The sequence below is a fragment of the Lycium ferocissimum genome, chromosome 6 (assembly GCF_029784015.1).
Source record: "Lycium ferocissimum isolate CSIRO_LF1 chromosome 6, AGI_CSIRO_Lferr_CH_V1, whole genome shotgun sequence".
Taxonomy (NCBI): domain Eukaryota; kingdom Viridiplantae; phylum Streptophyta; class Magnoliopsida; order Solanales; family Solanaceae; genus Lycium; species Lycium ferocissimum.
The window spans coordinates 56,326,712-56,337,425 of NC_081347.1; the positions used below are offsets into that span (position 1 = coordinate 56,326,712).

At 32.0% G+C, this 10,714-nt stretch overlaps 1 protein-coding gene across 1 annotated transcript; it reads right to left on the reverse strand.

Annotated features, from left to right (window-relative positions):
• Positions 1-3,068: 3,068 nt before the first annotated feature.
• LOC132060827 (uncharacterized) lies at positions 3,069-6,878 on the reverse strand. Its single transcript, XM_059453736.1, has 5 exons — positions 6,437-6,878; positions 5,447-5,504; positions 5,280-5,363; positions 4,569-4,710; positions 3,069-3,545 (listed from the first exon to the last, which is right to left on the reverse strand). The coding sequence occupies exons 1-5, from the start codon at positions 6,795-6,797 to the stop codon at positions 3,267-3,269; spliced, it is 924 nt and encodes a 307-aa protein (XP_059309719.1). The 5' UTR covers positions 6,798-6,878; the 3' UTR covers positions 3,069-3,266.
• Positions 6,879-10,714: the final 3,836 nt, after the last annotated feature.

Consider the following 10,714-nt stretch of genomic DNA (forward strand, 5'->3'; position numbering starts at 1 on the left):
AAAGCTTGATTAGTTCATCAACTGAATTGCATAGTGACAAGTTGAGATTGTCTCCTGATGCTATGACCATCGGTTTTGTGTTCGTTATTAAAAATATTCAATGAAATTACATTATTAAAAATCAAAATGTTCGTTACAAAAAATATTAGTTATTGAGTGCAATAGCCGATATTGAATATTATTTAGTAACTTTAATAAGATGGGAAAACTTGACTCCATAAAAAAACTTTAATCCCTAAGGGTGGCTTTTTATTCACTGTATTTTATCTGTATTATGATTGTATTTTTGAGTGTATTCTAATTGATCTGTAAGATTTGAATCGTAATGAATATATTTACAATATATTTCACTTGTATTTTATATGTATTTTAGAAGTATTAAAATTGTTCTTTAATTTTTGAAGTATATCGTACAGAAAAATGAATTTTATGGTTCGATAATGAATTCAAGTGTACCATGAATATATAGAGAAAATGCATAGAACTCTTCCTGGTTCATCAATAAAATATAGTGAAAACATGTAGGAAATACAAACTTGATATTGAAATGCACTTTGTAATTTTTTAGCAGTAACTATACAAGAAAAATATAAATGTAATAAAAACGGAATTCAAATCTTCGATTAGACTATACAACAAGCGGGATCATTACCAAAATACATAAAACTTCTTCTACAAGCGGGATCATTACGAAAATACATAAAACTTCTTCTAAAATCTTCATAAAAATAATGTCGCAACAGTGATGTTATACATCAAAAAAAAGTTGGAGAAAAAAAAAAAAAAACTTAAAACATAAACTGTTCTGTCTACAAATCTACTCCTGAACATCTACTAAAGTCACTGCATCATAATCAACGGTAGCCTTGACAGGTATTGGTGGTTGCTCGTTATCAATAAATGCATTCAGGGTTGCCTTGTCGATTTGCGTCGTATCTCATACGGAGAAACTTTGCATCAATTTCAGCTGGAATGCGTCAAGCTATACTGAAACTTTACATTAACAAAACATGATAAAATAACAAAATAACAAATTAACCACAACAAATAACAACACATTCAAGATATACTGAAAATATACTATAAATATAATGCAAATATATCAATGTCAAATGCACTGTGGTTGTCACTACAACAGTGTGTGATCGTACTGTAAAAATACACTGAATATATACTACAAAATATACTTTGATAAAAATTAAACACAAATTCAAAATCGCATAAATTTACAAGTAACAAATTAGGTAGAAAAAATATATAACACACAATTAAAAACACAAACTAATTGAAATAATAAAAAATACGACAAAAATATACTTAAAATGTACGCAAAATACAAATCTGGTGAATTGAAAAACAGAATTAAGCAAGTTCAAAACACAAACTAATTGAAATAATAAAAAAATACAACAAAAATATACTTAAAATGTATGCAAAATAAAGATCTGGTGAATTGAAAAAACGGGAATTAACTGAAGTTCATCGAAAAATAAGATAAAAATATACTTAAAATGCAAGTAAAATACATATCTGGTGAAGTGAAAATAGGGTTATTAATAAGAAAAAATACCTCTTGGAGAACATGAACATTTTTACTCTTGTCCAATAACAAAAACTTCAGATCTGTATTTAAAAATTCCGGTGGCCAGCGGCGGAGGGCAACTAGGAACAGTCATGGCGGTTAAATGATTTGGTCTTTAATATTTTTGTTCAAATAGGTCGATCTTTTTAATTGCTGCGAATCGATTCGTGTCAAATAGGCTGGTCATTGTAATTGCTACAGATCTGACCGGAAAGGAGAAGACGACTGACGCCGGTCAGATCACGCCGGAGAAGACGGTGCTTTAAAACGACATGAGGATGAATGATACATGGATCCCTCAAAACAAAAAAAAAAAAAAAACAAAAAAAAAACTTTAAACTTCCACTGAATACAGGGAAGATGAAATCTGTGGCTTAGTAAAGCCCAAAAAGAAACAAAGATGATGAGGAAGAACACAAAAATAACAGAGAATCTTACATATTTTAGGAAATAGAGTTGAATTTTGACGTTAAAAGGTTGAAATTAATGAGCAGTTAATACAGAGTAAAAAAAGGAAGTGAAAGAAATCAGAAACTGATTTGAAAAGCACGAAATTAGGGGAGATGGGAGTTAGAAACGTATATTTAGGAAAAAGGGAGAGAGAGAAAGTGTACTAAAAAATAGGGGTGTGGGGAGTGGTAAGTTAATTGGTAGAAAAGTGGGTAGCTATAAATTGTAAAAATATAATATTATAACTACGAAACTTAATTATTAAAAAGTATAGTTATGTTCAATAAATATATAACATACTAAGCTATGCCAAGTAAAATTTACAACTTAGTAAATGTACCCTTCGGCCAACTAATTTATTAACATAGTCAAAGAATAAACTATTTGCACACTTCAGCCGCATATGTTGTGTATATGTATGTATAGTATATATATGTTTAGTATAAAGTATACATTTCAGCAGTATATGTTGTATAGGCATGTATAGTATATGTACATTTAGTCTAAAGTATACACTATCTTTGCACTGTATACATATTTTATAAACTAGATTGTCGAATGGTATTTGGCTGTATAAATTACCTATATGTATTGTGTACATATAGGTAGTGTATACTTTATACTAAATAGACATATGTCATACATATAATATATATACACTAAACATATAATATGCATACCTATACACAATATATACAATCGAAGTGTATAGATAGTGTATAATTTGGCCATATTGGTAAATTAGTTGGACGAAGGGTACATTTACATAAGTTCCCTTCAGTTCTTCATTTTAGCTATTATGGGCTAGGAGACAAGAGGGGAAATAAAGCAGAATTTTTCTCCAGTTATCTTTTTTAGGATAGTTATTTAGTAAATAATTCTCTTTTTATTTCTCTTGTAATTTATGAACATTTTAAATCACAATCTAAAAATTCCTTTTGAGCAAATTAAAAATCTTATGAAAAAATAGTAGACCACGATCGGATTTAATTGTCGCGTCATTACACATAGGGGAAATAAAAGGAAAACGGATAAATGAGACAATAAGAATGACGTTCATACTAATTGTGTGAACGACTTTTACTGATATTACAACATCATAACTCTTGATGTATAAAAATACACTTAAATAACGAAGATGCAAAAATAAAAGAAAAAGATTAGGATAAATTGGAGAAGCCTAATAATTTATTAAATCTTTTTATGTGGAAACAATTCAAGAGAATTATATGTTTCAGACATGCCTCCAAGGTCTTTCAGCAAGATTAACACATTCTTTGTGTCTAAAACAATAAATCAAATGATCAATTGTCATTCCGGCCGCTTGCATAAATGAATTTACAATCACTGGCCCAACAAGCGTTAATCCTCTCTTCACCAAATCTTTGCTAATAGCTTCTGCTTTTGGACTTCTTAGTGGAACATTTCTTGCATTTCTAAATCTGTTAATTATTGGTTTATAATTCATATGGTTCCACATGTAGCAGCTGAAAGATCCAAATTCCCTCCCAATCTGCATATCAATCAATAAATAAATAAATTTAACTTTTATGCACTAATGATGTATATCTTCTGAAAACAACCTCTCTATCTTCACAAGATAGGAGTAGGTCTGCATACACACCATTTTTTCCAGACCCTACTTGTGAGATTACATTAGGTATGTTATTGTTGTTGCACTAATGATGTATAATTTTTTTTGGGGATCCTTTCATTTAAGTTCCTTCGGCCAAGTTACTTACCTGCAGGCGGCAGTAGCCCAAATATAAAAAGGCTATACACGGATATGTATATATACTATATGTACATGTTGCACATTGTATATCTATATTTAAGTATAAATATACAAAACCCATACATTTGGTGGTTGTTTTGTAAACTAGATCATCCAAAGATATTGGGTTGAAATTATCCCCTTTTGTATACATTATTAAGTCATCTAAAAAATAATTACGGGTAACTACTCATAATAAGTGAAACTAATGACTTAAAATAAGTCTACCTGATATACCATATTAAATTAAATTAGCATAAAAATTTCACGCAGGAAGTGTATATTATATAAGTTAAATCGTGGGTTGAGGGGAGGGGGTTAACCAACTTGATTTGGTAAAAATGGTAGTTTACTTTGGCAATAAGTGACAAAGCTACTTTTGTCAAATTAAAACGAATTTATCCACTATATATAATAGTAATATCACAAGATTTTGCACACTATAAAAGTAAAAGTCACCTTAATGGGTAGGCTTACCGTTAATGCGTAAACTTTATTAACTTTACTATTATAATGGATAAAGTTCAGTTACTTATTGTGACAATTTTTTTTTTAATGATTTTATTATTATAACGGCTAGAGTTTAGTGATGTTATGATCATAAATAATAGAGAAAACTCAATTACTTTGACATGATTTAAAAAAAAAAAAAAAAAAAAAAACAATGTTATAACATTACTGTTATAATATATAATTTTCATTGACTATATTTGGAATTAACACATAAAAATGTTGGTAAATGAAGGTAATTAAGAGACTTGCCTTGACTATGCATTTGGCGTTGTCAACAATTGATCTAACTCTATTTTCTGGTAACATCAGGGATGCATTAGAGACTATTTCTTTAATCTCTTTCTCCTCCATTTTAGCCACTTGCTTCGCATTGAATCCAACAAAGGCTTCTCTGTATAATTATCACATTGAAAAGATTATTCAACTATATTTCGTATGTGACATTGACAACATCTTAAACTTGTCGGTAAATTTTATTTAGACACTCAAATTACGACATGTTTCAATTGAGCACCTGAACACATAATAAAATGTTCCTATTGGGAATTTCGATTCAAATTTTGAAAAAATCTTTTTGCGTGTTCTCAAATGTCCATTTACGTAGATAAGAACCACTTAAAATACACCGTCTCTTTTAATTATATGGATTCGCCTCAATAAGCTGTAAAACCCAAGGGTTTTTTTTAATTGAGGTTGATGTGTCTAACTAAAGGAGATGGCATATTTTATGTGGTTAACTTAACTAACTAATAGACAGTTGAGAACACGCATAAAAGTTTTTCTAAAGTTTGAACTGAAAGTGTCTAATAGTAACAATTAATTTATCATTTGCTTGGGTGCTCAATTGTAACAAGCCGTATTTCGAGTATCTAAATAAAATTTGTTGGCAAATGTAAGGGCTTTCAATATGTTAAGCCAATAAGTTAATACATCAAGACGTAACTAAGTGGAAATATGTACCTCATTAGTTGTCTTCTGTTTAAAATTTCAGTCCAGTTAAAATCCATCAACAAGCCAGCCAATGAAAGTAGCTCGAACAATTGACTGCAGTTAAATATTCTCTTGTGAAGTATCACTAATCGGAAAATTAGGTGAATAATTAAGCTCTAAAATATTAAATTACTTACTGGTCATCATAAACTGGAACACCCCAGCATTCATCATGGAACTGCACATATGCCTTATCTGCATACATATTGCACTCAATAAGTCTTTAATTTCCTAAATTTACTTTGATACTTGGAAAGTGAATAATCCAAGTAAAGTCCTACTTTCACGTCCAATTTTGTTTTGCCTCTAACTAATGACAAGCAGAGAGATCGAATCTATGATTTGAAGTTTATGGGTCTCAGCGATTTCAATTTAAAAAAAAAAAAAAAAAAACCTTGATTATACATGTCCAAGGGGCATCGAACACTTATCAAGGGAGGTTAAAAAAGCTTTAGCAAGTTCCATTACTACCACTGTGGTAGACCGACCACTGGACCAAGCGCCTACCTTGTTTGTGAGTTTCCAATATATATTTATATATTTAATGAATTTCTTAATATAAATATAGTTTACACAAAAGATACTATGTTTTCGAAAATCCACACCTTTAACCTAGATCCGCCCCTGATGACAAGACAATTTTTCACTAAAGAATGTACCATAATAATGTATTTTAATCCTCTGCAGGAGGGTTTTGTTGTATTTTTTAGGTTATCAAAGTAGGATTACGAGAGACAATTATATGTTATTGTAGGTCATCTTCTAACTAATTAATCATATTAAAAGAATTGCGCATAATAAGTGCACATATATATATATATATATATATATATATATATATATATATATATTAAACTCAACAAAAGGAAAAAAAAGATAGAAAAAAAAAATCTTGTTGAGAATATAATTAAGTAAATAAAAGTGCGTGTTCTCTCTCTAAGAGCTTAAACTTTTGAATGAAATAGTCACACAATTCAACATGGTATCAAAGCAGCAGATAGAGGTTCTAGGATCGACTCCTACTAGCACCCAATTTCCAAATTAACACAAAAACAGTAAGACACATTAAATTATATTGGTTCAAAGAGAAAAAGAAAAGGATAAGTAATGGTAGTTGAAATATATACCACTGCTATTAGTGATCCAACTGCACCTCATAAGCTCTTTTTCACTAGGACATGTGCTAAGATTTAGAGCACGAACAACATTTTTGCTGGCTGGAATTTCTCTTCTTTGAAACGACGAAGAGAATATATGATCATCCAGTGTAGAAAGGGAAGAATCATCTGATGAAGTTTGAGATAGAGATAAAGAAAGGGAATAAGTTGGAAGTGAACAAGTTTTTTGAAGCTCTATAGGGTAAACTTTCTTCAGGTGTTTGGATAAATAAAACAAGTTACTATAATTGCTTGGCCCCTTCTCTTTCTCTTTAGAACTACGGCTAATATGCTTCTCTATGGCTTGTTTCCTTACACTTGGCTTAGACATCTTTGAAGAAGAAGAAAACAATAAGGTAGTCTTTCGTTTAAATTTGGTACATGTAAAGACGCGGTTGAAGTTTATAAAGAAGTGATGGGAAAAGTTGGTTGTATGTGAATATGTTATATTAAAATTATATTTTAGAACTATATTATCCTCAAATTTGGAGTATATAGTATGTTCCGGCTTTGTCCGTAGACAATTGATTGTTTCAATCTGGTTCGATTCATGATCACATATGCAAACCTTATACCTCGGGCTTTTGCGGACGTTTTTCATTCTTCACCCGGTCCTTAGTAGCCTTTCCAAAGTCAACCTAACCGCTTACCTTTGGAAATGCGCTAAATAGGCCTTCGCCCTTGCACCTTTATATATAATAGAAAAAAATGTTCTAGTTGTAATTTAACTTACACATGAGTATTTGAGTGGTTTAATAGCTAATAGTTTGTTAAATTTATGAAAATTCACAAGTAAAAGGATTAAATGAGCATTTCAATTAATTGGAGGTTAAATGTGTTTAACCATATAATACAAGGACCAAAATCATAACTAATCAATATTTCATAGACAAAAAGAACATATTGCCCTTTAAGAGAAATTAAGAAATAGGAAGAAGTGGTTTGTTGGATCTTTAAAATATTACTATTAATAATTGACTGAGTTCTTAATTGAAGTGTAGGAACCCGGAAGCAGTCTTTTCAGAAATAAATATTCCTATTTAAATTTATTATGCCATAAACTCAAAGATTTTAACCTTAGAAGTGTTCTGCAGTGAGAATGTTTGACAAAGTTAGGTACTACTATAGTTAGGTACTACTAAACAATAGGGATCATTTAACATATTACAAAATTCAATGCAATCACAGTCATCACAATTTAATTTGGAAAAAGGATTAATCATTTTTAATGGTTGATAGTTTAGTAGTCACTGTTCAGAAATTGTCAATCTGAGTTAGTACCCAAAACAAAAATGTATCTCTGCTACCTGTAGTACCAAATACTACAATTGCGCTAGCATCTTTTTGTTTGCTTCTTTTGTTTTTGAGGGATAATTAAAATGTATGTACAGTGTCCTGTCAAATCAAGAACTTATACTACTACGTTTGTTTTACTAATAATAATAATATTTCCATGTTTTCTTCATTCAGGTTACTTATTTCTTCAAAAACTAAGTCCCAACATCCTATGCATTTCTTAATTTCGAACATTACAAACTCTGACAGTGAATACACCAAAAGGCTTTGAGAAAATTAGGGTAGGGTTGTTTATAGTAGTAGAAATGTATCATTCAATCGCAACAAATACATTGAAGAAAATGTAAAACAATAAACCATTAGTTCAATTGTTCACCTCAGTGCAAGTGAGGTTTTAGACCTAATACCACAATTTAGCCCTCAAAAGCTAAGAAAAACCTTTTTGGCTGCATAGATGATGATATATTATCCTCTCTTTCATTTCCATATTTTTTTCTTAAAAAAATGATCTCATCCATTTTAATTCTCATATACTAACCATATGCAATCTCTTATGAACGGGTGTTCTCCCCTTGTAAGTAATTTTTTTTTTTAAAAAAAAATAAAAAAAATTGGGGACAAAGTTAGGTTACTGAACAGAAAATTATGTTTTCGACTATGCAACAAATGGAATGACAGGTAACTAAATGCAAATGTTACTAACTTTGCAAATTACCTTTTCTCTTCATGTTTAATACTGTCTCAAGTGACTCTTAACTTGGAATTTGCCAACTATTAACACTACTAAGGACCCGTTTGGACATGATTTGGAATCATGAGATGAAATCATATTTGGACATGCAATTTGGATTTTTTAAGTTGTATTTTTTCTTATACATATAAAAACCCACAAGTTATGAAAACCATCAAAACTTTCCCAATTCTTACACAATCTTACCAAATGAGCAAGTCATAGTTCATAAAATAATTAATACGCTATACATGAAGGCCTTTCTAAATAATACAACATCAATTGATCAAACTTTAGTTCAATAAAATGGAAAATTGAACACTACTCTTTAATAGAATCCTCCCACATAGTTGGTAAGAGTAAATTTGTTATAACGGAAAAGGGCCAAAAATACCCTCGAACTATTGAAAATGGTGCAAAAATACCCTCCATCCACCTTTCAGCCCCCAAATACCCTTACCATCCACCTATTGGGTCTAAAATACCCTTATTCCTACGAATATTCTCATTAAACACGTGGCATTTTTCTATTGGTTGGCTTATAAAATTAATTAAACTAATTGACCAGGTAACCCAAGTGCCCCCCACCCCCTGACCCCCCCCCCCCCCCCCCCCTCCCACCCCGTGAATTTTTTTTTTTTTTTTTGAAAAAAAAGTTGACTTGTTTTTTGCACCCCACCCCGCACCCTACCCCTCCCCCGCACCCCTACCCCCCCCCCCCCCCCCCCCGACGCAAAAAAATTAATATTTTTGAAAAAAAAAAGTTTTGACGTTTTTTTTGGGTTTTTTTAGCTGGGAGGGGAGGGGAGGCGTAGGGTGCGGGGTTTGGGGTTGGGGGAGGGGGAGGGTGCGGGGTGAAAAAAAAAGTCAACTTTTTTTTTCAGCTGGGAGGGGAGGGGGGCGTAGGGTGCGGGGTTTGAGGGGGGGCGGTGCAAAAAACCCCAAAAAAAAACGTCAAAACTTTTTTTTTTTCAAAAATATTAATTTTTTTTACGTCGGGGGGGAGGGGGGTAGGGGTGCGGGGGAGGTGTAGGGTGCGGGGTGGGGTGCGAAAAAAAAAATTGTAGTCTACACTTGTGCCTTTTAGATTTTTGGTTGAAAATATACCATGTTTTTTAGGGTGAGATATATTTTTTTTTTGGTAACTCAATTACATTATACATTTTAATTTATCAAGACATTTTACAGTACTTGTCCTTTTTACTAGGAAGTTGAGAAGCGTAACAATATTTTTTTTGCACCCCACCCCGCACCCTACACCTCCCCCCCCACCCCCGACGCAAAAAAAATTAATATTTTTGAAAAACAAAGTTTTGACGTTTTTTTTGGGTTTTTTGCACCCCCCCCCCGGTCAAACCCCACACCCTACGCCCCCCTCCTTCCAAATTTAAAAAAAAAAAGTTGACTTTTTTTCCACCCCGCACCCTACGCCCCGTCCCCTCCCCTAAAAAACCCAAAAAAAAACGTCAAAACTTTTTTTTTTTCAAAAATATTTTTTTTTGCATTGGGGGGGGGGGGGGGGGGTAGGGGTGTGGGGATGGGTGTGCGGGGTGGGATGCAAAAAAAAAGTCAACTTTTTTTTTTCAAAAAAAAATATTTTTTCACGGGGGGGGGGGGGGGTCGGGTGGGGGGTGGGGGGGCACTATCCGGTCAATATTGCAAAAATTAATTAGTTTAATTAATTTTATAAGCCAACCAATAGAAAAATGACACGTGTTTAATGAAAAGATTCGTTAGTGATAAGGGTATTTTAGACCCAATAGGTGGTGATAAGGGTATTTTAGACCCAATAGGTGGATGATAAGGGTATTTAAAAATTTGAAAGGTGGATGGAGGGTATTTTTGCACCATTTTCAATAGTTTGAGGGTATTTTTGGCCCTTTTCCGTTGTTATAAATATACTACCAACTTGTAGATCTAATAATGTTTGATATAAATGGTGGATAAACATGATTGGTAAATATATTTACCAACTTATGGATCTATTTTTACAAAATATAAACTTATGGGTCAACTTTTACATTTAAAATTTTTGAAATCATGATTTGGAATCACAAGTCATGCCTTTTTGGATGATTTGGCATTTCAACTCACATATGAAATCATGAGACGAAATCGCATGTCGAACCGCCTACTAAAAAGACGGGATTTTTCGACCCCAAAAATTCAACCTCAATTGAGGTCAAAATTTTTTGACCTCATGAGGTCGAAATTTCCAAATT